The following is a 27,580-nucleotide window of genomic DNA, read 5'->3' as shown; positions in this document are numbered from 1 at the left end:
ACATTTCATTAAAGTTAGCTGTGTAGTGTTTTGAAATGTGTTCAATTAACATTTAATATTATGTAAAGCATTTAAATAACTGACAATAACCTGATATATTCAGGTGGAATTCCAATCATTCATTCATTTCATTCTCACTGTGCAATATCATTTTCCACTTGTGCAATTTTGTTAATAGTCTGTTTATTGTCAATACTGTATATACTGTTCCTATTTATATACTTCCTTCTATTTAAATGGTTCATATTTTGTTACACTTTGTTTAGCTCTTTTTTACTGTGTTAGCTGATGCATCTTGTTTTTGCACTATGTCACTATATTACCAAGCAAGCAACATTACTAGCAACTAACTATAGCTACTAACTTAGCTTGCTAACCATGCCAACTATGTAACGTTAACGTGTTTACATGACATTAACGTTACCTTTTATCTCATGCAGCTAATATAACTGCAATTAAACATTTTAATTTAGTTTAGCCATTCAACCGCATTGCACTTTATAGCAGTTAGTTAATTAACGGCTTAGCTAGTGACAACAATGCAAAACAGCATAGCTGGCTAGTTATAATTTATCTATCGTTAGCTAAATCACCAAATAGGATATAAAAACTCAAACAAATACAAACTAAAATACCTGAAGGAGGAGGAACTGTGAATTAGCGTCACTGTTTCCTAAGCCGGATGTTGCTCGCCGCTATTGTCCTAAACCGGATTTATCCGGTATGACGCATTTCCGGTCTTTTCGCGGTCATTTCCTTCGGAGATCCCAACTGACATGTAAGTAGAATCAATTTATACATATCCAAGTATCTATGTGTCAAATTCCATCTATATGTATGGACGTTTACATGTTGAATTACTACAGGAAAGTGACTTTGATGAGATAAAGCAGTAAGAATACGTTAGTTGCGCTCGGGGCGACGATCTTTCCCCTCTGTGTTTTCACTGTACTGCTAATATGAGTTAGCTTATGAGCGCAATTCGTAGCTAGCTTTACCCTGCTTTGTCTAGCCAATGAAGATAGAGGATCACGTGTGACATCATCTGTTGTCAAGTGAAGAGTGGCAGAAATGTTGGATGTCTGTAAAAAAAAAAGTTGACAGGGAATGAAATTAGCAGCTGTTAAATAACAGGGTAAATGTTGGCTGTGGCAGGTGAACATTTCAGGTCACCTGCCACCATGGCAGACAGGTTTTCCTTATATTAAGAAATATTATTTTTAAAAAGCAATTCTAAAACCTAAATTAAATATATGATAACACTTCATTTTACAGGTCCGCAAATTTCAGAGTAATTAGGTGATAATTAGCAAGTAACCTATTTGAAATTTCTTTGTAATTACTGCCAAATCACCCCAATATTAACCTCAGAATTTATTGAAAATTACTTTATTATAAACATTATTTAATAATTATATTCCACTATTTCTCAACAGCTGGTAATTGATTTAACACATTTCCAGGAGAAGAATACAAAGTTAATTGATATGCTTTATTTCCATGTCTGCTGGTAAATAGATAATAATTAGCAAACAACTTCTTTAAAATGTCTTAATAAACTCCCTGAATCATGATATTAATGACATCAGCTACCAGGTTACATCTGTGTAGACAATAAGTCACAATGGTGAGATTTGTGTCTGATCAGAAGTGTCTTCTATTAGTTTTGGTTTTCCACTTCCGATGAAGAGCAGCCTCTTTTCAAGCCTAAGGGCCCTATTTTAACCATTAAATGCTATTTTAGTATAGAATTATTAAATAAAGTTTACAATAAAGAAATTGCGATACATTTTGAGTTAAATATTGGGCTAATTTGGCAGTAATTCAAAAGAAATTTCAAATATGTTACTTGCTAATTATCACCTAATTACCATGAAATTTGTGGACCTGTAAAATGAAGTGTTAACAAATATAGTCATGCATTAAGGTTACATGATATATTCCATAATTCTACGGTCTGGTACCACTGATTCAGTGTTTACAATTTGAAAAGGTACTTAGATTTCAGAAGTGGCAGACAAAAAAATTGAGTGGCCGGTAGAAATGTTTAGTGACCTGCCACAGTGGCAGGTGAGGAAAAAGGTTAATTTCAGACCCTGGTCATAGAAGTATGTCATGTTGTCCAATGACAAATCTAAAGTTCAGGTATGGGATAATACAAATGTAAAGACTGTATGCAAAATGTATTCCACAACATCTTTGAGAAAACAGGATTGTTCTTGGTGCTTTCTCCAAACACTACACTTAAATTAACTTTATTAACAATGATTCTTCATTAACAATGACTCACTGCTGAGTCAGCTGACCTTGTATTATCTGAGCTGTTGATAAAAGCTCTGACAGTGTGTGAAAGAAAATAAACGTTTTTTATTATCCTTACCCATTTGAAAGTATGAATGTACTTCAATCCTGTTGTCACTAACATAACAAATATTAAAAAAAAATTTTAATGTACAGGATATGTGTTTATTGACGTCCCTTTTGTAACGCTGTGAGTTCTAGTCTGTATCCGTCACCCTTGTTTGCTGTTCAGTGTTGACAGATTCCCTGTTTTCTCTGGTTGTCATCTGGCTTTGTTCACCTGATACCAGACGCGTGGCAGCTATCAGAGGAAGACAATACCGTCAATACAATGCACAACGCTGGGATCTGCAGCACGTTTGACACCTGATTTATCTCAAGCACCTATTCAGATGAGTTAACTATCCAACAAAGAGTGCCTGCGTTGGAGGAGTGGGTGTGGTCTGATACTCTGGGGAGTTTGAGGGGTTAACCTTGACATCTGGCCCCCGATCATCCAACAAGTTCAGGCCAGCTGCCCAAATAGGTCTGGTTTTTCCCCTAAAAACACCTCATCCATCTGCTGAATTTCTCCTGATATAAGTTTCTCCATGATTGCCTGAGGCATTTCTATTCACAGACGCGTGCGGGGGTGACACTGATCCCTGCTATGACGCCCATCCATATTTAAAGGGGAGTGCAGGTGACCTGTGGGTGGCCCTCTCTGGCACGCTCTGCACCCACAGAATCTTGCATAACACGTTTGTTGGATATTTCCTCAAATTACAGCAATATGATATAAAGCACAATGAACTAATGGGCTTTAATCTAGCAGGCACTCAGATGACACGTGCCGTACAAAAGCTGGGATCTGTGAAATTCGATCTGTTGATGAATGTGTAAGGATGACAATGAGTGTGCCAATTAGCTTATGAATACAACAGGTGACACCTACATAAAGCCCAATTACACACTTTATTTGTGTTCGGTGTCTCCCGAGGCAGACTATAAGTTAACATGGGGAGATAAAACATTAATCATGATGCATGCTGCCAATTTTTGTCACCAGACAGAATTATTTTGAAATTAACTTTATGAGCATGGCTGTATGTAAATTGTAACTGACACTTAAATTTAGCCTCTGAGGCCCACAGAAAAATTGCAACATCTATTTGAAACAAACTGTGTAGTAGTACCTATTCCTGACTGAATGTAGACAAACACTACATAAACCAACACCCTTGACCCTAAACTGTATCATCGCCACGTTCTGGGCAGGAAATAGTAATACTGTAAGACAAACCACTTTCCAAGTTCAAACAACATGCTGTCTCCCACTGACCCCCAGCTCTCTCGTTTGGACTGATTTCAACCATTTTCCAAGTAAGTATTTGACCTGTTAAGGGTATCAAAAATAGTTCAGGGTTAATGATAAGGGATAATTTCTTTGTGTGCAATATTAATGTCCAACATCTTTTCTCATCACATGCAATATTACTTATTTTTCTGTTGTTTAGCTTACTTTACCTTTTTTTTATTTTACTTATCTTATTTACTTACTTAATTGTTATTCTTTTAGGCACTGGTGCTAGAAATAGTATTTTTCTTTTATACACTTGTATTCTATATACACTTGAACTCGTTGTAATTTTGTTGTATTTTTGAGCAATCTCTGGCACAAGAATTTCCTTCGGGATTAATAAAGTTCTATCTTATCTTATCTTAATCTTATATATACTGTATAAGGTCAGGGTTGCATGCAATGCATTTAGGCATGTACAGCAGACATGGTCAAGACGATCTGCTGAAGTTCAAACCGAGCATCCGAATGGGGAGAAAGGCGATTAAAGTGATTTTTAACGTGGCCTGGTTGTTGGTGCCAAAAGGGCTGTTTTGAGTATTTCAGAAACTGCTGATCTACTGGGATTTTACTGGTTAAATTCATTTGCTTTTTAATGTGATGAATCAATCAGTTTCCTGTCAATAAAATAAATTTTAAGATACATATTTGGATATTATTTAATCATCAATGCCTAATATATGGACTTTGTTAATATTAATGATATTTGTAACCGTGAAGACTTGCAATTTTGCAACATTTTCACAAAATCCTCCAAATAACAAATAATTATTTTCTTGATCAGAGGCTCGTTATTTTCTTGATCAGAGGCTACAGACAGTTTAATAAGGAGAAAAAAAAATAGATTAGATTTCCTTTATTGTCATTGTACAGGTACAACGAAATTGAGTTTGCAACTCCCCATCACATACACGATGCATTAAAAGACAGTCTATAAATACAGGATACTGTATAAAGACAGCTGTGAGGTTAGTGACCAGTGTCGTATGTGCAAACTGTCATAAAGGACAGAAAAAAGTAAGTAGACAATCTAAAACAATATAAAAGACAATGATTATAATAAATAATTAAATACATAATAAATAGTATAATCAGTCGGCATGTGCAATGAAAATACATACAAATACATCAATAAAATCAATGCTTGGGCTTCAGAGGGTTAAAAGCAAAAGTTTAACCTAGTTATTTAATAAGCACAGGTGGTTCTGTCACTATTTCAATCACCCATAGCGCTCAAAGATTGCTTCATTCAATGAATTATGTTGTAAGTAATTTTGTACTTTGCTGGTGTCCGTGGTTACATGCATCGTGGTGTGCGTTGGCAGCTGCTGCGGTGTCGAGGTGAATGAGGCGACTCTTCAGGGACTATTACATTGGGATGACAGGGGAGAGAGGTCATGTTTTAACCTGCTACATGGCGGGGAAGCAAACCAACCCACAAAAGCATCAGCCGGTAAACAACACAAGTGTTTCTTGTCCCAAAAGACTCCACACAGTCTTGTTGCACTCATAGGCAAATTAGAGTGGAGTTTTAAAAAGCAATCTTGCTACTCAGTTGTCAAACGATGCTACTTCTCTCTTTGGCCAGGAAGGCATGGGAATTCCTCCAGAACAAAAGGAAGAGCTGCTTTAAGGAAGGGAGAAAACAAAAGCTTTGACACAAATCAGCACAATTAAAAACGCTAATCGTGGTTTAACTGCCAGTGAGATCAGAGTTAATTGAGAGTGGATTTTAATGATAGGACAGGTGTTAAAGGAAAGGAACAGCTGAATAGAAATCCACTTCATGGATGATTTGCATCAGATTTACGCTGCGGAGTTTGATTCACCGGATCTGCTGCAAAATGTAAGAATGCGTATTAAAACTTTTTTTTCGCTTTTTCTTAAATAGAAATATTATTTTAAAAAAGGGGTTATATTGGGACGGGAAATATACGCTTACATTGCCAAAGCAAGTGTGAAATAAAAATGTACTGTATAATAAGTTAAGATCTATTAGAATAAAGAAATGTGTATATAGGGGGAAAAAGAAAGGATATTATAAAATTCTACTTTAATTGTGGTTAAAATGTCTTTACAGGCGTTAAAAAACACACATTAAAGCACCAGTTTTCATTTACAGTGAGTTTATTGAAAAGGACATTGGAATTTGATTATAATGAATGTGGTGATAATATCTAAAAATGAGTGTTTGAAACTGTGGTACATGGAGAATGGGTACATTTTAAGAAATGTATCACCAAATTCTTATGAATTGTGTTGGCACTTTATATACATCATTAACAGCATTATACTGTTATAATAATACATACATCTTCTAGACCCCAATTTGTTTTCCAGTTAACTACAATAATAATAATAAAAAAGCCATACATTCTTGTCCCCACACATCCAGGTATGAAAGTCTTGCATATTGGCTATCGTGTGAAAATAAACACACAAAAAAAGCTCATCTACCTTCTTAACATTTGTTATCCAACGTTCACACTGTACAATTGTGAGTTAAATACATTACAATAAGGTAGTGTGATGAAAATGAACCCGATCTAGTGGAATCACGGGTTTCTAGATCAGGAAAATGCCAGATGATTTGGCAAGAATATAAAGTGTTACACAATCAAAACATGTGATTGACATGCAGAAATGACAAGAATCCAAACACACTTCATCTTATTACATTACAAGGCGTGTACTACACATTGACTACCTTCAGGTGTAGACCAACATGTTAGTATCAAAATGTCAGTTTAGGTCTCCACCATGTTGGGGCACTAAACTCAAATGATGTTTAATTGTGTTGGCACCTCTCTGCACCATACAATTCTGTAAACTCAATGCTAACTGGCGAGATCTTTTATAAACACAGTCATCATTTCCTTCAAAACTGTGTGCCACATTACAAGCACCGTCAGGGGATTTAGCGGCAGCTTAAGTCTTAGTGTCTGGCAGCTGTATGTGGCCTATGGCAAGCAGCATCACATTATCAGCAGAAGACTTAAAAGACTGCCAGAGAAGGATTGTGAGATCCGACTTGAGCTTCATGTCATCTTCATCAAAAGGTTCAATGCATGCTTCGTCAATATGGAAAAAAAAATCCCCCATATGTTTGCACTGTTTTCTTTTTAATGGGGTGGACATTCACCTACAACACAAAACATACTTCAATGCATGTGCAAAACAATCTATATAAATTTAAATTACAGCACAGGCCATGGCCAAATTTTATAGGAAATTTTTGCCTCCAAGCATTCTGAATGCTTTGCATATTCAAACACTGGCATTAATTGGATGACAAATATTATGCAAAGAGGCAAGTATAATAATGATGCAGGGTTTTTCTTTCTTTTTTTTGCAATGCACCTCTTTACAATGCTGTGCTAGAAAATGATTTGAAAATGCTTTTCATTTAGATTTGTGTTTAAGTCTGACATCTTCCAAAAGCACCAAATTATATTAAAGCATAAAAGCAAATGTAGCAATCAAGCTGAAAGACGAAATGACAGGCAAAATTAATTAATTTGAACTACGCACCCCTCATTTTTCATTTGAACTAAATAACCTCAGGGTCCAAATGTGTTCAACATTTATTTATTAAGACCTTATCGTTTGCTTTTTCCATCATTCAAACAAAGCAACGGCGCTTTAGGGCACTTTGTAGACCTGAGTGTAAATCACCTGTTCCATACTCAGTGTACGACCATAGACTATATAAAGATCGACGACATGACAGCTCCACAAAAGTGAAGCCAAAACATCTCGATCGCCCCCTGGTGGCTGGCTGCAGTATAGGTCATATATCCAACCCCTCCATGTTAGCGGATGGGGCATGGGTCAAACTAAAAAGTCAAAGCACACGTCAAATAAATTTTTCCCAAAGATGATTTCTGTTATTTTAGGTAGTTCTTATCATGTTGATGTTTGTTCAAGTGTTCATTTTTCTGATAAGTTTGGTTTTAATTAGTTATTTGATGCTATAAAAAGGGGATGGGACGTCATGATTGTCAGCTAGGAGTCTCTCTCGCTGACAAGCTGCGACCATGCTCGGCTCGTGATTGGTTCGGGCAAGTGACCTTGATACCTCGGCTCCACCGCCCGATCACTACTGTGCAGACTCTGACTCCAAATGACGTCTAATTTTAAGATGGCAGCTCCCGTATCCGGGATATTTCGGCTTCACTTTTGCATAGTGGGAGGAAGTGGAGACTACACCAAACGCCTTTGCTTTGCTAGCAAGAGAAAATGCCTCTAAACTGTTAAAAAGCCTGAGGATCACAACTAAATTTAGCCAATATCAGTTCAGCTCAAATGAAAGATGGGTGGTGACTACTTTTCATTCGTTTTACAGTTTTATTCCCACTTTTGAAATTTCATTTAGCTGAATAAAACGCCAGGAAGCACATTTTCAAACATTTTACAGCACAACAAAATGTGCAAAAAGTCAAAGGAAGTGAAGTGATAATACAAAGTGACTATACAGTATGTACAATGGAAGTATTAAGAGCTCGGCAAGGTCCATGAACAACTGTCTAACTACCAATACGGACTGGTTAGAGCAGTTTGTAAAGCCTGTAACACGAGGAGTCAGAGAGTTTACACTTCAGCACATGTAGGAAGGCAATCTGTGAGACGCTTTTCCCCAATGGAAAACAGATTCTTATCCACATATCTTCTTAATTACTATCACATAATACTCATCATTAAAGAACTGATTCAAACATGTTTGGCTTTACAAAATATATGCAGATCAAATAACCAATGCAAAGGAATTTACCCAACATCTGTGTCACATCATCGCACAAAACCATATAACCCGACAATAACCATAATGAAGATTGACTAATAGAGAGAAGGAAGGGGGGGAATCACTCATATGAAATGATCTCTTTGGAATCACCAAATACTTTAAAGGCAAGCAAGGTTCAATGGCCTTGTTAGTGTACTGTATATCATCATACACGTCAGAATCATGTATTTCTAAGCCGACCAGAGTACATTCATTAACAGATTTTGGCTTTGAGTCCAAAAAGAGATCACATGCCTTCAGATGAATTCGCAGCAGCATAAATAATTAGCACATACTGTACATGACGAGCTGTGTTTCTGAGTGGCGTTAACATTCATGGAAAACTTAAATTAAGTGTTTTTGACTGTCGACATTCTATAGATACAGTGTAGCACTCAGCTGTGATTTGGTATCATACAGTGTAAAGGTCAAATAGTGTATAAGACTGGAAAGTAATTACAAAATAGATACCAGAAATAATACCAGCAAAAGGACAAAGTGGATCATCATCTGATAAAGAGGTTTGATCGATTATTAAAAATGGCGTGCAACATTGATGGTCACTATATTACAAAGCGTGTTTAACACTGTACATGAAGCTGCGTTCCATTACGTAGGAATAAATGATTAAAAAATGTAAACCTATTATACTATTGTTGAACATCTAGCTCAAGCACAGGTGATTAAAAACGTGGCCTCTTTCTGAGATTAACCTTCAAGTTCATTTTAGTACCAGCAGTGCGATCGAACAGCTGCCCCGGAGCGCACTCAGCATCTGTTCAGTAGAAAACTGATAAATTCACAGAATTAAAGGGGTCGTGTCTAGAAGGTAACCCACAAGTTAAGAAACTCGCGAGATGGTTAAGGTTAGGCATTGACCTCAAATTGTTAAGGTTAGGATAGGTCGTCCGGTCTCGCGAGAGTTTTAGCACATTTTCGCAACTTGCGGGTTACCTTCTAGACACGACTAATTAAAGGTCCAGTGTGTAGGATTTGGTTGCATCTAGTGGTGTGGTTGCAGATTGCAACCAACTGAGTACCCCTCCGCTCACTCCTCCCTTTCCAAGACTGAGGTAACGTGAGGCGCTGAGTGCAAAACTGTGTAACGCCGTTCGCTTCGCTTGCCCGTTCGAGCGTGCATGCGAACAGCACCCCTTTGGCGGGGCTCATCCCTCGCTCACCCGGTACCAGCATGGAGGGAGACGGGCGTCGGTCTGCATGTGTGCCGCAGAGTCGATTTAGGGTTGGCAAAGTTTCACTTTGGGGGCATTACGTGACCAGGCATTATCAATCCACTTGACGAGGGCACCTTCAACCACAGGTGCTTTCCCTGTGTGTGTTTGTTTTTCAGTCAGAGAAAAAATTGCTTTCTTTTTCTCGTCATGACATCAATGTGCACGCAGCACAGCAATTCAGCTGGAAAGCGAGGCAAAATTCAACTAACGTTAGTCTAACGTAGTTTTAAAATGTTTTTCCATATGTTGTCATGTATGAAAAGACCCCAAATGAACACTGTAAGCATACTACTTGATTACTTTAAGCAGATTACTTAAACAGCATTTGTATAGGAGTGATTCTATCCCAAGCTTTTTGATCCATATGAGCGATTGATCACTGTAACCGTGATCACTATAAGCAGTTTCCACTGTAATACTACTTTAGGAGCAACAGAAGTCAGACGGCGGCTGGCGATACCACGGTTTTGCACTCTGCGGCTCACGTTATCGCAGTTTTGTGTCGGAGAACTACGGTGGCCTTCAGGTAATGTAAAAACGCGAAAGGCTCTCTTTAGAGCCAGTGTTTGGTTTGTCCGTTCTGGGCTACTGTAGAAACATGGTGGAGAACCATGGTGGACTCCGTGAAGAGAAACCTACTCCCTATGTAGATATGATGGGCTCATTCTAAGCTAACAAAAACAACGATTCTTAGTTTCAGGTGGTTATACACTAATGAAAACATGAATATTATATTAATTTTCTGCTAATAGAGCCCCCGAAATGTTACACACTGTTCCTTTAAGGAGTTTGACATGGAAACAACATATGTTGTTATGACATTAGCATCACAGATTGAGGCGACATATGCAATGACATAAAAACTGTGAAATGAGGACAGTTAGCTTCTGACACAAGCTGTCAAACAGTTATTATTAGTGACCTGAATGACACTCATTGGTTGTTTACCTCGAACAGTTATGAACTGATCTTCATTAGTACTCCGTGAACTGGTGAGACACTTTTATCTTACTGTATATGAATGTTAGTATTTGGACTGTATTGATAATCCAAAAAGAAATAAAAACATTAGCTGATATATACTGAGGCACGGTACATAATTAATTAGTGACTAGTAAACAGAATTACATATAAAACCTGTATCAGTGAGATCTTCATACGTGTATACTACAGTAGAAAGGGTGGTGAGGGAGGGGGTATTGGGATACAGTAGCGTTTTTACCATAAAGTACCTTACAAATACATTAAAATAATGGTCATATGTAAATGAGCTGTGAAACATTCATAAATAAACATTGTTCAGCATATATCCACATGTGCAGCTATGTACCATTAATACAATCTTCAGCAAAAAGTGTATTTGAAGGAGATGAAGGCTGGTCAACCCGTGGAGGCTGCAACAGACAACTCCAGGCTTTTCCAGTGAAATCAAATCAATATTAAGAGATGAGTTTGACTCAAAGATGTGATTAAAATGTAAACAAGAACCAGCAGAATATAAAGCAAGTTGATGATTATTGCACTTAAAGTCAGTAAAATGATCACCTTCAGCGAGTGACTGTGAGACCCTCGGTCCAAGAAACTTAAATGATAGTCATCACAAATAAAATAGAATGTAAAAGTCAGTAACTGATAACAGCAATGTATGTTTGTTCTTTTTTTTTTTTTAAATGCATGACTCGGTAAGCTAGAGAGAAACCAGACTCCAAGATACTCGTCCAGCAACTTCTTACCGTAACTCTCCATCAGTCTTTCTAAGAATACCCATGAATCATTCAGACTATTATAGGAGAGCAGAGTTCATCCACATCTGTAGCACAGAAGAACCAAACTGATGCTGCCTTCGCTGAATGTGTTTCGTTACTTAGGTAGCAAGTTTGAGACTTGTGCTTGAGTGTAAACACGGCAACTACAGCTTCAAATTATCAACCACTTGGCCGTCTTTCAGCACACAACTGCAACTACGCCATCTGGTAGACATGAATCTGGCTGCATTTGCACCTTAAAGGGTAACTTTGGTATTTTTCCAACCTGGACCCTATTTCCCCCCATGTTTTTCTGTCTAACTGACTAATAGGTTTCTGACATTGGTCCAGTATTGAGGGAGAGCACTGTAGACGGCGGCCGCTCACAGGCTGCAATGTAAACCTATTGGGGCAAGCTGGCACCGTCATTTACGTCCACTAAAAGTGCTTGTTTTTGCCCTGGCAGGCTCTGATTGTTATTATACGTGTCTGACAACATTATGGAAAGAGTCTCACTCAAGGAGAAGTCTCAGCGAGATGACGTGTTGCTGGAAGACAATGGTGGAATAGTGGAATTCATCCATGGTGGAAACGCGACAGTTTGTTGTGTTGGGAGTACAGAAAAGCGTAACTTGGTGTTATCTAAAAGATTTTCAGGGTCGTGGCTGAATATTTAGATGATTTCCATAATGTGGACGAGGTCTTTGAATTTGATGTCTGCCCATATTTATTTGAGCCAGAGTATACGGATATTCAGATATCACAACGAGATAGACTCCTTGAGTGGGACTTGAACGCAATAACAGACAGACCGGATCAAGAGAAAGGCAAGAAATCAAAAAGTTTTATTTCTTTGTAGAGTCCTCTCCATAATGTTGTCAGTGAAGATGCAAATCCGAACCATGGACTTGTTGAACCGTTGCACCAATATTAAATATTAAGCCCTAACCCTGCTAATTATTTGATGAGGTGCCATAGAAGAGGCAATTATCTGAACATAGGCCTGCTTGACCATCAAGTAGGCTATGTCATGTATAAAATCAGTACATCTTAATATACTGTACAGTAATTTCTTTCATTACTATCAATCGATCTATCAATTCATAGATTTTGGATTTCGAACACATTGGAAATTGTTATGTTTTTCTTCTCCCTAATGTGAAAAACGAACCAAACCGAAACCGTGATCCAAAAACCACAATGCAAACCGAACCGTGGGTTTGTTGAACCGTTGCACCACTTCTTGTCAGACACTTATAATAACAATCTGAGCCTGTCAGTGGCAAAAACAAACACTTTTAGTGGACGTAACGTTACATTGACGCTGCTCACTTGCCCTCGCAGTTCATTTCACGGCTGTCGGTTACAGCGTTGTCCCTCAATATTGGACCAATTTCAGAAATTGTTGTCCCCATTAGTCACTTAGACACAAAAACATGGGAAACTAACCAGGTTGAAAAATACCAATGTTACCCTTTAAGTGCATCTGAGGGGATGATCGCAGCTGTATGTGCAACAGACCTCTGTGGGTTCACAAGTACAACGAACAATAAACCTAATCTTTGATTTGACTTCAATCAATCGATGAATGTCTCTTATCCTGTTTAAGTACCTAAAAATGCACCGCAACAAGTATTCATAAAGTAATTTTAAAATGTAAATATAGGAATGCCAAACTAAGAGGTCAAAATACCTGTGTGTACTAAACATTGAAAAAAGGTATATAAAAACTACATCAACATAAAATGTTCTAAAGCAAAGACAAATCAATCATAAATTTTGATCAATCCCGTTTGTTCCCACTTATTTTACCACATTATTGATGCACGAGCTCTAGCTAAACCTTCATTAGTACCGTTTCATCCTGCGTCTTTTTAATTTCTACTTTTTTTTACCAAGTTTACCCGCCTTCTTTTTGGGCTCATAGGGCGTCCGTAGAATGCTCGGCGTCTCCTCCATGACGCGCACCAGCAGGTTATCGATGTAGTTTTCCAGCTCCCGGATGTGGGCGTCTTTCTTTTTCACCACTTCTTTCTGCTTGATGAGTTCCTGCACAACTTCCTCAAAGGATAGGTTGCTATAGGAGGCCACGCTTTCCTGTTTCACCTCCTGAAAAATAGTAAATGCTCAATTTAACCACAGCAGATTGACGCTCCATAATCACCATATTTTGCATAGTTATTCTTTGTAAAAATAGACTAAAATGGTTGAATGATCTTCTGTGAAATGTCAGCATCTGATAACAGAGGCAAGAGTAAAGATACCCTTTAAGTTCGCTCACAATGCGACTGAGAAAATAGACTAATTAGACGTGTTGGCCTAAAGTGACATAAACTGTCATGTGTTTATCTCGTGTTCTCTGTTGCTAATAAAGGCTAATTGAGAGTTGTTAAGATGACTGTTCTTGAGGGACATGTCAATGGCAGATGTTACGAACCAATACTGTGCAACAGTGTTTATAATGAGAATCAAGAGCAGTTTAACGGCTCTAATGAGACTTAACTTTGACACTACAGCAAGCAGCGAACATCTTGAGAAAGTTGTTCTCCTTTTTCTTTTAGTTTCTTAAAGCATGACCTCTCTAACTAGAGAGGCAAAAACTCTAACAAGCCTGCCAGAACTTAACAATAAAAGATGTCCCAAAAAGTGGAATCTTTGTTTTGTCGGGGAAATGCCAGGCTGCATATTTCTGCAATTAAAGGTCAGGCTAATAAATAGCAAAATAAGGATGCAACCCAAGCCCAGCGTTGCTCTTTGAGGACAACCTATTTGGACGGAGCAGCGTGGTACGGTATGTGCAGATCATATTGCGCGGGTACGAGAGGAGCTGTAATCGTTTTTAATGAGGGACCACTTTATCGCTTCAGTGCTGGGCATCCTCCCCCGAACGGATAGAGCAGCAAAGCCTTCGCCCTGTTTAAAATACCACACTTATCAGCTTCCACTCCCATGCACCATTCAAGCCTCCACTGCTGGGCAAAGACAATGCAGAAAGACCTGGAGCGGGACTGCTTACCAGGTATCTTATCGCGTCTAACGGCACAGAGGCTACTGTGGGCCGACACAAACCAAAATGAAATATTTGCCACTGAGATTAGATGTCCAATGTAAGGAGGGTTTCAAGAACAGAGCTCGGTGACCTATTCCTCACACACAATAATAGGCATCTCACTGAAAGATACTGCATCCAGGAGGGAATAAGAGAACTGACAACCATATGGATGTTGGTTTCACATACAAGCATGTAAACGTGCACTTTCTCTCTCTCACACACACACACAGACACACACACACAGCATAATAATCAGGAGCTTCAGTGGCTGGTGACAAAGCCCTGGAAAGGACCATGAATTGGCAAAGTAATGATGACCATTTTTCTGCGATCAGTAGTGAGGAGAAGATAAGGCGCACACTTGGCATTCTCCAGTTGTGTCATTACAGTTTCTAATGAGCTAAGCTTTGAGAATCTAAAAGCTCAGTCCTTTGAAATCTCTCGCTGCCCCCCCTCTCCCCTTCCCCCCCCTGTGTGTGGTTAATTAGGGCCTTGAAGCGGAGGAAATGGGAGCTGCCATTTCTGCAAGGCACTGCGGCATGCACGGGGGCACGTGTGGATACCGACAGCCCTCAACACCCACAAAGAAAGGTGAGGAAAGCTATTATCAGCATTCTCTTTCTCATTTAGGCATCACTTTAGCTACTGCTCCCACTGCTCCCTCATAAATACCAGTTTTGCTGCGTAATAGTCTGCAAATTTGACGTGGTTTTTTCTTTTTTCAAATTGGAAATGCAAAGAATTTAAACTAAATACAAGCTACAAAGTGTAAAAAGTGAAGAATAAATAATGTAATAATCATTAAAAAGAAAAAACAAATGACATTTCTGTGCCTTTTCTCACAAAAAAAACCTCCAATTACAGAATAAGTGCAACACACCACTACGAATGACCTTACAGACCGAAATCTCACACCACTTCAAATTATGATCAGATCAGACATGATGACCGATGTGTGCAGCTGCTAATTAGTTGAATGGCACATCTGAATTTTACAGAGGCCTCAGAGATCAGTGTCACCAGCTGCTATGTCAAATTAAAGTTAAAGTCCTCAATTAAAAATCTGCACGACACAGAAAGTAGCGACACAGTTGCAACTGCTGGGGTCATTTCTTCTCTTTCTTCCATCTCAATCTTTGTCAGGTACAAGTGACAATTTCACCTGACGGATCATTTGCTTTTACAAGCTGTCTTTTCTTACCTTTTTCTTGCCATAGATGTCCTTCTTCTTATGGCCAAATGTGATGTCTTGATTTCCTGTTGACTTTTTATCACTGCGAAGCAATCAAAAGGACAGTGAGTATTCATATGGAGGCGTTACAGTGAATACTTTTGGCATAATTATCACCACTCTACTAATACAGAAGCTCTAAGGTGTCTATCTTTGAGCTGAAAAATCAAATTTGGATATAGAGTGCTGCAGGGATGACGTATTTTTGTAGGCCAACCAGGAAGTTAGCATCACACTAGTTCCCTCGACAAAAAAAACAAAGCGATTTTTTCATTGGGTTTTAGATTGTTGCAGAAAATACGCTCGGTGGCAAACATTTATAATACTTACACGTTTTGTTCAGCAAGATAATCTTCACAGATGAACACCTCTTCTATGATTTTTGAAGCGTAAATGCAATCACCAGAAGTAAAAAGCATTAGGCTATAAACAAACTACACCATGACTGCATGACTTCACATCACCAGCACTAAGTTAAAGACGGACTAGTGTTCGGCGTGATGGTATTTAGTAGTCTCATTTTTAGCAACCAGCTTTTTTAAGACATGTAAAAGCTTCAAAATTCATGAGTGGGATATATACTGACTTATTTTATGTTGTAGAACAAAATGTTAAAATCTAAGCTTGTGTTAACCACAGACCTTTTATTCACTCATGTAACTAAAGAAATAGAAAAAAAAACATTGCCTTTCAGACGAGGGAACCGCAGGTGTAAAAATGTTAACTCATTTAGGACTCATTCCTGCACTCTATTGAGAGTGACTGACAGAGCTTATCAAGAAATAAAACATACATACGTTTTGCTACACCTGTGAATACGTTCATAAACCACCTTTTTGTATTCCTGCACCACATTATAAATGACCACTGAGCTCCTGCGCGACAAAGGCAGCAGTAAAGATGATGGACTAGTGCCTACAGAGATAAGTGGTTAATTGGGTGGTCTATCTCTGCAGAGGATCTCATTACTATAGCTCACAGGGCTCCGTTATCAAGCTCAGGCTCTCTAAAGAGCCACTAATGACACCTTCCACTCTGATAAACCAGAACTTAGCCACACAGCTCACCAACTCTTTATGCAACACAGGAAATAGATGTAACCAACAACATGTAACTACAACAGAATGAGAGAAAGAGAAAGGGGGGTCTATCAGATAGTAGATTTCAATCAAGAAGGTATTTGAAACTTTATGGGAATGCTGTAACCAATATCCTGTAGTACAGCGGTGGTTGACCCATGGGGTAGCGAGGTCACGCTTTGGGATTGTGAGAGGATATGGAAGATGTTATGCGAACTAAATGTTTTGCCGTTAACACAGACAGAACCTTTAAACAAAGTGATTTCATTAGCAACACTACTTTTGTCATATATCACCTGTCTTCTCTATGTGAGGAGGGCTTCTTCTACATAGGCCGTTAATATGAAAGATTGTTCTTGCTAAACTGTTTTCTGAAAAGGTGGCTTTAATATTCGATGTTTTGTATTTATAATCATTTATATATTGTTTATAATGAAACCTACCATTATAAAGGAAACATTTAATGAGATGAATAAATGATGTACTGAAGGAGAATTGGGTGGTGTGTTCTAATTTTGATGAACCACACAAAGCAAACATAAAAGGGACTACCTGGCTTTGTAGTTGGAGATGAACGGGTTAGTGTCTCCACTAAAGGGGTTGGGGGATCGCAAGTCTCCAGAGCTGCCCGAACGCGCCCCGTTGCTAGTCTTGCGGCCTTCCTTCTTTCCCGTCACGCGTTCCAGTAGGCTGACCTTCTCCTTTTTCTCCTTCCGCTCCGCCCGGTCCCACAGCTGCCCTTGCTCCCCCTCAAACGGGTTGTGGTTGCGTGGGAGCGTGGCATACTTCTGTGGCAGGGTGTCACTGATATCAGTGAAAGGGTCACTGTGTGCCTCGCTGTCCTGGTAGCCTGGCACCTCGCTCTGGGAACGCCTGTGAGGGCCGCCTGTACTCCCGAGAAGAGAAACCAAATCAGTTCATCAACTTATCACACTTTATAAAAGGTCAAACGTGTTATTGTTTTATTTTAATTTGTGTGATTATCTGTGACAGAATTTATGATGTAATATGGCTTTTAATGGCCAATACCACTGATTTGAATCATTATCTCTGTCATTAGAATTCAAAACTGATGTTTTTTTCTGTTCATAAACCTTTTTTACAGTTTTGCAGAGATAAGCAACCTGTATAAATCACCACTTTGCGTTTATGTATTTACTCGTGTTATCTTCAAAGTTGGTCAGGTGGCTGCTCCAACTAATACCACAAAAGCGAGACCGTGCCTTTGCAGCGACAGCTCCAAAACTTCGGTTGCTCTTAGTGGTTTTAATGCTTTGTTTTAAAATGTTTGTATTTTATAAACTTATATTCTTATAATTTGCTCTTACAAGTTTATAAGAGTTATAATATTGCCTTGTATTTTTCATTGCAACCTACTGTTGCTTTTGTTGATGATATTTTACTCGCTGTTCACTTTAACTTGTACAGCATTTCTGGTCAGCTCCAGAAGTTGTTTTTAAACGTGCTATATAAATAAACTTGACCTGACTTGGGAGCAGTAAAGGACAGCTTGTTATATAATTTATACCCTCAGAACTGTGGATAAGTTGCCCTCCCCTGCATGCCAATCACGCTTGATAAAGTAAAAGTCATCATGATGTACCTGCCTCAGAAAGCTGTTCAGTGGAGATCGGGCAGTGAATTGAGTAATGCTTATTTATTTGCCTTTCATGATAATTTGTACATTTAGAGACCAACAGTGAAGTTGTTGGTCGTGAATATCAGATATATAATATCAGAAAATTCTGATAGTTGCCTGATTGCTTGCAGCTTCCCGTGGTAAAAGTATGAATTTTACTGCTTCAGCACAAAATTAGAGCTGCAACGACTAATCAATTAATTGCTAGTTGTCAACTATTAAACAAATCTGCAACTATTTTGATAATCGACTTATCGCTTTGTAATTTTTTAAGAAGAAAAAAAAGTCAAAATTCTCTGATTCCAGTTTCTCAAATGTGAATATTTTCTGGTTTCTTTACTCCTCTATGACAGTAAACTGACTATCTTTGAGTTGTGGACAAAACAAGACATTTGAGGACGTCATCTTGGGTTTTGGGAAGCACTGATCAACATTTTTCACAATTTTATGACATTTTATAGACCGAAAAACGAATCGAGATATCGAGAAAATAATCAACAGTTCAATTTTTATTGAAAAACATATTAAAATGATTATGGTGTAATTTTTGCGGGAATCTGTACTAAACAAATATATTTTCTTAAGTCTGTAGAATATGATGTGTAGGCCAGGACACACCACGGCAGCACCACAATTTAATTTAAAATGGTATTTTGAAACACATTTCGCCTTTAACAAATATTGCGCCTCCTTTGATTTGAAATTTGTGGTAGGCCAAATTGCGATTTTGATAAAGTTTAGATTAATTGTGCTGCCCTTGTTTGCATTAATTACAGTAACTCAAGGACAGAGGGGGCAAATGGGGGACACATTTTATAGTGGGGTTAGCAACAGAGATAAATAAAGGTCACAGATGGATATGCTGACCTAAATAGCTATCTAATTTAGTTATGGTTTATATACATTATACTGTAAATATCTTTATATAGCACTGTGACTTCTATCGACCTCTACTGATGGCCACTAGAAATTGCAACAGTATCCCATTAAGAATGAGACAGTCACACAAGAAAAATAAGAAAGTTAATTAAAACCAGGTAGACAAATAAAACATTGTGTTAAGAGACACCAGACTACAATGCAAAACAGTATAATTATAACACTGCTCTGTAATTTTAGTGCGTGAGAATGAGGCCTTTTATCCTTCATACATAGCTGAAATTTTTGAGACACCAGTCTGCTGCTCCATCCTTGAAAATTCAAATATGAGAAGGTAGCAATGACTCACTGATCACTAGTGACTTGACTTGGTAAAGAAATGTGATAAGTGTTATTTAAAAAAAAAATAGGGCAGTCAAAGTTAACACGATAATAACACATATATTATTGCGATTTTTAGGTTGTTGTAGCGGGCTCAGTTTTAAAGCTAGAGTGAAGATACTGGTATCATATGCAACTACAAAACCTAAGGAGTCCATCGATATCATACTAGCTTTTTGGGAAGGATGGTAAATAACGCTCCAAACCTACAATAAGTTTTGACGAGAAAAAGCTGGCATGGCCATTTACAAAGGGGTCTCTTGACCTCTGACCTCAAGATATGTGAATGAAAATGGGTTCTATGGGTACCCACGAGTCTCCCCTTTACAGACATGCCCACTTTATGATAATCACATGCAGTTTGGGGCAAGTCATAGTCAAGTCAGCACACTGACACACTGACAGCTGTTGTTGCCTGTTGGATTTCAGTTTGCCATGTTATGATTTGAGCATATTTTTTATACTAAATGCAGTACCTGTGAGGGTTTCTGGACAATATCTGTCATTGTTTTGTGTTGTTAATTGATTTCCAATAATAAATATATATATACATTTGCATAACGCAAACATATTTGCCCACTCCCATGTTGATAAGAGTATGAAATACTTGACAAATCTCCCTTTAAGGTACATTTTGAACAGATAAAAATTAATGTGCAATTATCCTGATTAATAATGTGCAATCATGCGATTAATCACGGTTAAATATTCTAATCGATTGACAGCCCTAAAAAAAAACCGATCAAGTCCCTGCAGGCATGTGCCAAACAGCAATAAAAGCCTACCTATTACCATTTTGAGATCTTAGAAAAAAAATATTATTTAACTGTCAAATATTGAAACAAACTTCTGCAGCAAATGTGAAAAATAGAAACTCTGGTCCTCACCGCTTTCTTCAATGGAGTTCATGGAGTCCAGTTTGGGTCGAAAGTGAGTCCCAATGAGATCCGACATGGAATGAGCAGCAGAGAGTTTATGGGCCCCAGCCAGTAGTGGTCTCTTGACCTTCGCTTCAGGCTGGGGTTGTGGTTCTGGGGCGAAGGACTGCCGGCTAGGCTCAGAGTCGCACATGGCAGAGCGAGGCATGATGGCTGAAGACGTGTCACCAAGGCCACTGTCGTGTTTGCGACCCTTCATTTTGCCCTTCAGTTTGGAGAAAGGCGAGCGGGGCTTTTCCTTCATGGAGAGGTCGAACATGCTGGCCGTCATGTTGTTCCTCATGAACTGAATGCTGACTTGGATGCGGCCTCGTTCTTTCCTCTTCTTTCCCGGCTTGGACTCCAAGGAATACCAGCTAAAATGAGAGAGGAGGACGCTTAGGCTGAGCAAATTCAATGAGACAATTTATATAAAAAGAGCAGGATTTATGAAAATCTTCTGAGTTGATTACATGTAATTCAGCATAATTCAGGAAGACGGGTATACAAAGTCAGAATGTGGTAAAAGTCTTTACGCTATCAAACAATATGACAAAAGGAAGAAATAGCCCACATTCTTTCTAATGTGCTCTACCTACTTCTTTGTGGACACCACTGAAAAGGCTAATTTGAGCAGACTAATCCAAAAGCTACACACAAATGCAGGGGCTTAAATCGTTTGAACTTTTCTGTGACACAAGTGAGAATACAATTTATCATTCAGAGGATAAACATTATTCTTTGCAAACTGAACATAAGAAATAGCCTGCTGCTGAATAATATAGAGCCATTTCAGGGCTGCATTTGGGCTCCTATTTGTTTAACCTCTCTGCTTTTTCAACTGGAAGTAATGGGATTTATGCCTTCACTCTGAGCGAAATAAAGTGGCATTTGCACAAATCTGGCCTTTGTTCAGAAATGCAACGACGAGCAATTGGGAAATTGCAAAGCCACGTCGCAGGGCAGCCCAACAGTTCATACATGCTAATGAGACATATCCTCTGTTATACAGGGCTGGAGACAGTGTCCTTTAAGAAACCAGCATCGGGATGAAACAACTACCAGTCAATGTATTGTATTGTAGAGCTGCAACGATTAATCGATTAGTTGTCAACTATTACATTAATTGCCTATTTCTGATAATCGATTAATCGGTCAAAATTCTCTGATTCCAGCTTCTTAAATGTGAATATTTTCTGGTTTCTTTACTTCTCTATGACAGTAAACTGAGTTGTGAACAAAACAAGACATTTGGGGACGATCGATTAATCGAGAAAATAAAGGACAGATTAATCGACAATGAAAATGATCGTTAGTTGCAGCCCTACTTCTGTCTACTTTTGATATATTAGTCTGGGAAATGTTGTGGGTGTATTCTAACCTATGGTCACATCAATATACAGTATATACCTTTGCACTCACCCATCTCCATCATGGTGCAGTTTGATCAATATAATTGATTGTTCTAATCTTACACTATTTTTTCTTGATGACCCCTTAATCTGAATTGACTTAAATGCCACATTTTGCTCAGACTCAAAGTCATCACGTATTTACATTTACTGACATTTCTTCCTGGCTTTACATGGAGATTTGTAGTATCCCTTGAATTCCAGCATGAAATATATAAATAAATATATAAGTATTGGTATTGGCTTTTTAAAAACCGCAGCTGTCGAACGCTATTCTAAAACCGTCTAGCTCGTGGCTCAGGAGGAGCCCAGTCATGAAAGGCCTTGCCGGGTCTGATTCCCAGGCTGCGCGCCGCGCTCAGTCTGATCAGCAGCCACAGCATGCCGCTGCCGTGGGGCCGGGGCTGCACCTCACGTGTGTCTCAAGGCCAAGATAAACCTCCCTGTGCTTGGAACCACAATCCTCCCACTCGGGCCCGGACCGCTGGGAAACTCCTCACAATCAACAAACACAGGTGTGCGATAATTATGGGCTGCCTACTCAGATATCAAGACGGGCTTTCCTCCCCAATATGTCAGTTCAAAAACATTGCGGATGGGCCGCGGTGAACACAGACCCACTGTGGAGTGTGGATATAGTATCGAGGGTCCCGGCGTCATTGTCAAGTATGCCTGCAGTGTGGGATTAGGCCAACAAGCAACGTGAGCGTATCCATTACAGAGCCTCTGCTGAAATAGTGCACGGCCTCGAGGTGCATCGGCCCAGGCACCTAAAACAAATAAAACCCATCCACACACTGATTATAACATATTGTGATTCTCCCAACTGATGGGCAGAGAGGAAGTGTGCTAATGTCTTTCTGTGTTGAAATGTGCAGAGAGCTAATTAACACCAGATCCAGATTGGTTATTCTGTTTGCTTAATGTGGGGTTAAAAAATGTGTGTGTGCTGAACTTGTAAGGGTCAACACCCCCAAGTTCAGCCTGATATAATACTGCCTTGTCAAGCTATGATTAGGTTTAGTTTACCCTACCTTTATGCATGATCTGCTCAAGCCTTTCATACAAGTAATTTCACAAGGAGACAAACCTTAGCCAAACAAGCGCCAGGTATAGGGCAGGTAAACAGCCTCGACAAGTTACCTGTTAATGAAAGGGCTGACTCACTTACAAAGAAACCCATTATTGGCCATAAATATCAGGCCTACAGACAGTTTAGAGTCTCCACTTAACCTGACTTACATTCCTTTTTGGCTGAAGAAAAAACCCAGAGCATTCAGACAAAATAAAAACACGAGGAGAATGAGTCAACTCTACACAGAACAGGCCAAGTTTCAAACCCAGTTCCCTTTGGTGGTGAAGAAAAGGTCATACTCCATTCACACACCTTTGAAAACAATTAGGAGTGACTTACAAGACATGTTTAGCCAGCTCCACTAGTTTCAATTAGGCCAACTGCTGCTCACCATGTCAGTGATTAAGCTAAAAATAATCTCCCGACAATGTAGGCCAATTCATTACTAAGCCTCAAACAATAGAGAGTCAACAATGTGGAAAAGTTCAACCAATCTGTGGTCACTAACGGAGCACAAATGTACTACCTCATCTGTGTTATGTAGTTTCAAACTGAAGAAGAAGACATCTGGTGTTTCTGTTAGACCAGTTCACCTACTGGGCTACAAAACAAATATGCTCTTTAAATTAAACATGTCTATCTAATAAAATGTATTTGTAAAACAAGTGCATAAAGAGAATAAAGGACAATGCAATTGTATTTAAATCATGTGGTGTACACGTCATGAACTTAATTGAGAACAGAGCACAGAATATAACACACAAAACACAACAATTATGTTATTATGTGTAGCCTAATATGGCAATAACACATGTCGAAAATGTGACAAATAACAACTATTTCAGTCCATGCTGTAGTCCACTTATGACTGGAATAGTTCTGCAAATATTTTCCACTTCCTCTCAAAAGTCCAGTCCTCTACCAGCAGCACGTTGGTGCATGACTGTGAGCTGGAAAGTAAGTGAATGCTATAAAAATATCACATACGAAAAAGCTCAAAAACTGTACATGTGATGTTAAAGACGTATGAAATGTACTATATCAAAATCCCAGTGTTCAAGTTTCAATTACTGTACTATCTAATGCAGAAGCTCCTAAGCTTGGTAGTTTTTTCCGTACCAAATGATCCATCCTTCACATATTAATTATAAAATTGTCACAATATTCTCTTGTAAGGTTATCACTGTGGCTCTTTGTAGTTTTTCAACATTTAGTGGGTGTAATATTGTTAACTAATGACATTGCAATGACTGTATAGAGAACACATGGATGATTAATGGTATCATACTGGTCGCCTTAAATTCAATTTTAATTTTCACTGGTTCACTTAATGCTGCCCTGATAATCCAAAGGAGACATATTGACAAAACATGTTGGCGTAAATAAAACAAAAATTAATGTTGAGAATTTTGCAGCGGATATTATTTGATCATCTCATTTTGGATTGGTGGTTTGCACATTGGAATGGGTGTACACGCATTACCTGAAATAATTGTGCTTGAAACCAACGGCAGCAGATTAAAACAGTAATCGATGCAGATTTAAATGTATGGCTTGTTGTGAAATATTGTGCTACAGTATATGACACTTACTCAGTTTTCTTCCGTTCCTTGTTATCAAAGATTGTATTAAGGTTGATGAACCTCTGACCCAGGAACTTGTCCATCCCAACCAAGGACCGATGCATCACTATAAGGCAGAGTTCATATACTTCTGGGTTGCCCTCCAGAAGTAAACCAGGTAATTCAAAGGAGGCTTCCTCTTTCCAGACAGGGGTAAGTGTCTTCTCGGCCACTGATGTCGAATACTTTTCTTTGCCCAGCTGGATGATAGTGTAGGCATCATTGGTGCCATTTTTGCCCTTGGGCTGTAAACCGGTTGCTTGAAGAACAGTGGCTTGGACATGGGTTGGAAACCACTTTTGAGACTGCTCGCCCAGCGACATTGTCAGCACTGCTTATCAACTGAAAGCCATCCAAAACAAACTAAATGATAATTTATGTCGTTAGTGTTTTAAGTGAGTGTGATGTGCAAAAAGCAACAAACATGATTCACTATAGTTTGTCGTCCATGTCAGTTTGGTTTATGTGCCTACAGTAGCGATCATTACACGCAATGACAAGTCTGACAAACTGAGCAAGCCTCATCTTCTGTCAAATCACAGATGTCCAAGCCACTGGTGAGTCATCTGAATAAAAAAAACACAGAAAGAAACAGAACAGCATCAGTATCTTTCCCAGAACCACAACATGACTCATGTGGGTGTGCAGGGAACATTAATATTAAGCCAGCTAATATTTGCAGCCAGCTTTGATAGCAGTCACTTCGCATCAACATGTGATTTTTTAAGTAATTACAGGAAATAAAGACTAAAACAGAAGTTAGATTGCACTGTATGATTTTGTACAGTACCTATGAATAGATTTCCCTAAGAAACTGATGATCTCATCCAGTGACACATTTTGGTGCTGGTCCATTGTCACTGAATTAGTGACTGACTCAGTGGGATGATGGCTCGATTTTTCACGTTACCTCCAAATGAATCGTATTTGAATACAGGACTTCAGACTGAGAATAAGATAATGTACCCATAGTAAAGTAAAATGACTATGAGTGTTGTCAAAATGTCTTTTTCACTACCTAAGAGCAGCTCCAGGTTTTATCTCTAGATGACTCATCTCTGAAGTCTGTGTCTCTATTGTTCAACTTGAAATGAGACTGTTTTTCATTCACAAATTAACAAGAAAACTCAGCTGTATATCACAGAAGTGACATAACTACGCTGTGGTGTGCTGGGGGGGGCAGCACAACTAAGAGGGACACCTCGAGGCTGGACAATCTGATCAGGCGGGCTGGCTCTGTGGTCGGCATGGAGCTCGACTCTCTGGTGACGGTGGCAGAGGAAAGAACACTCAACAGACTGATGGCCATACTGGACAACGCCAGCCATCCTCTGCACGCCTTCATCATCAAACAGAGGAACTTGTTTAGCGGCAGGCTGCTGCTCCCCAAGTGCTCCACAGACAGACTCAGGAAATCCTTTGTCCCCCGAGCCATCAAACTGTACAACACCTCGCTAGGGAGGGAGGGGACAAAGGAGGACGGTCTGCAGGACAGATAATAATGCACATAGTGCACTTTCATAGACTAAGCTACTGGAGTTAACCTGCACTATAATCATTTTTAACAGTCTCTTCTGCACTATATTCACTTTTTAATAGTCCTGTATCTCAGTTGTTACCCTGCACTATATTCAGTTTTAACAGTTTTCTTCATCTCCTTGTATTTTTATATCTGGTATATTGTTTTGTACTTTGCATTACTGCCTTTTTTACTGCCTTTTTACTAACATGGTTTGCACTACGGAACTGTGATGCTGGAAACTTGAATTTCCCTCAGGATCAATGAAGTTACTATATCTATCTATCTATCTATCTATCTATCTATCTATCTATCTATCTATCTATCTAGTATGCACTTCATGACATCTATCTCTCTATCTATCTCTCTATCTCTCTATCTATCTATCTAGTATGTACTTCATGACATCTATCTCTCTATCTATCTCTCTATCTCTCTATCTATCTATCTATCTAGTATGCACTTCATGACATCTATCTCTCTATCTATCTCTCTATCTATCTATCTATCTAGTATGTACTTCATGACATCTATCTCTCTCTCTATCTCTCTATCTCTCTATCTATCTATCTATCTAGTATGCACTTCATGACATCTATCTCTCTATCTATCTATCTATCTAGTATGTACTTCATGACATCTATCTCTCTATCTATCTCTCTATCTCTCTATCTATCTATCTATCTAGTATGCACTTCATGACATCTATCTCTCTATCTATCTCTCTATCTATCTATCTATCTAGTATGCACTTCATGACATCTATCTCTCTATCTATCTCTCTATCTATCTATCTATCTAGTATGTACTTCATGACATCTATCTCTCTATCTATCTAACCACGTGAATTACATTAGGGTGGAGTTTACCTTTAAGTGAGCATCTTTCCACAGGTTTTGTCCTACATTCAACTGATTTGTCTCCTCGTAGATTAAAGCAGCTTTACACACTACGAGGCAATGAGGTAACTTTACATGAAGCTTTGTTATTGTTGTTACATTCACACATTAGGGCTAACGTTAGCATTATGTGGCTAGCTGCTGAAGCTAACAGCACACAGAGCATCTCTCTCACACACACAGATAATTACCTCTGGGTCATCTTCACCGACACTAGAAGGACATTCAGGGCTTCAGCTCCTCAGAGACTGGCTTCACTGAGACATGCATGTGACGGTTCCTGGTGGAGACAGCCCAGCTAGTAGGAGTTGTTGCTGTTGCTGTTGCTGTTGCTATCCAGCCATTGCTCTCCACTTCTCTCTGGTCAGCCAGCGGTGAGCTGTACTTCCTGGTCTGACGTCACGTCCGCCTCACCCCGGTGGGCGTTCAACGTGCGCGCTCCCGCACACACGCTTCCGCGCACTACAAACTG

General features: G+C 38.9%; 1 protein-coding gene and 2 long non-coding RNA genes across 8 annotated transcripts in view; 1 reads left to right on the top strand and 2 right to left on the bottom strand.

The window, feature by feature from the left end:
• LOC141774275 (uncharacterized) overlaps positions 1 to 1,104 on the bottom strand; it is a 109,162-nt gene extending 108,058 nt beyond the window's left edge. For 3 of the 5 annotated variants that reach the window (XR_012595293.1, XR_012595292.1, XR_012595291.1), the window contains exons 1-2: positions 903 to 1,103; positions 636 to 771 (exon numbers count right to left, since the gene is read on the bottom strand). This is a non-coding gene — a long non-coding RNA (uncharacterized LOC141774275). Of the gene's footprint in view, positions 1 to 635; positions 772 to 902 lie in introns of all 5 variants that reach the window. The other 2 variants (XR_012595289.1, XR_012595290.1) reach the window with 2 other exon arrangements.
• LOC141774276 (uncharacterized) lies at positions 693 to 17,637 on the top strand. Its single transcript, XR_012595294.1, has 3 exons — positions 693 to 778; positions 14,944 to 15,046; positions 17,500 to 17,637. It is a non-coding gene; the product is annotated as an uncharacterized LOC141774276 (long non-coding RNA).
• Positions 4,494 to 27,580, bottom strand: rab11fip2 (RAB11 family interacting protein 2 (class I)). Of its 2 annotated transcripts, none has more exons than XM_074646796.1 (6): positions 27,300 to 27,580; positions 24,661 to 25,256; positions 20,552 to 20,958; positions 17,318 to 17,651; positions 15,657 to 15,729; positions 4,494 to 5,267 (listed from the first exon to the last, which is right to left on the bottom strand). In XM_074646796.1, the coding sequence occupies exons 2-6, from the start codon at positions 25,011 to 25,013 to the stop codon at positions 5,199 to 5,201; spliced, it is 1,236 nt and encodes a 411-aa protein (XP_074502897.1). In that variant the 5' UTR covers positions 25,014 to 25,256; positions 27,300 to 27,580; the 3' UTR covers positions 4,494 to 5,198. The 2 variants fall into 2 exon arrangements, with proteins under 2 accessions (XP_074502897.1, XP_074502896.1); XM_074646795.1 differs by lacking the exon at positions 4,494 to 5,267 and adding an exon at positions 5,750 to 13,512 and having other exon boundaries at positions 27,300 to 27,572.

This window comes from Sebastes fasciatus, chromosome 9 (assembly GCF_043250625.1).
Source record: "Sebastes fasciatus isolate fSebFas1 chromosome 9, fSebFas1.pri, whole genome shotgun sequence".
Lineage (NCBI taxonomy): Eukaryota > Metazoa > Chordata > Actinopteri > Perciformes > Sebastidae > Sebastes > Sebastes fasciatus.
This window is presented reverse-complemented; position numbering and strand designations above follow the sequence as displayed.

Coding starts and splice junctions, on each gene's coding strand:
- rab11fip2 (XM_074646795.1), bottom strand. CDS start 25,013: ATGTCGCTGGGCGAGCAGTCTCAAAAGTGGTTTCCAACCCATGTCCAA. Junction 20,959..24,660: donor AAGGAACGGAAGAAAACTGA/GTAAGTGTCATA, acceptor CTCTCATTTTAG/CTGGTATTCCTTGGAGTCCA. Junction 17,652..20,551: donor GAACTCCATTGAAGAAAGCG/GTGAGGACCAGA, acceptor TCGGGAGTACAG/GCGGCCCTCACAGGCGTTCC.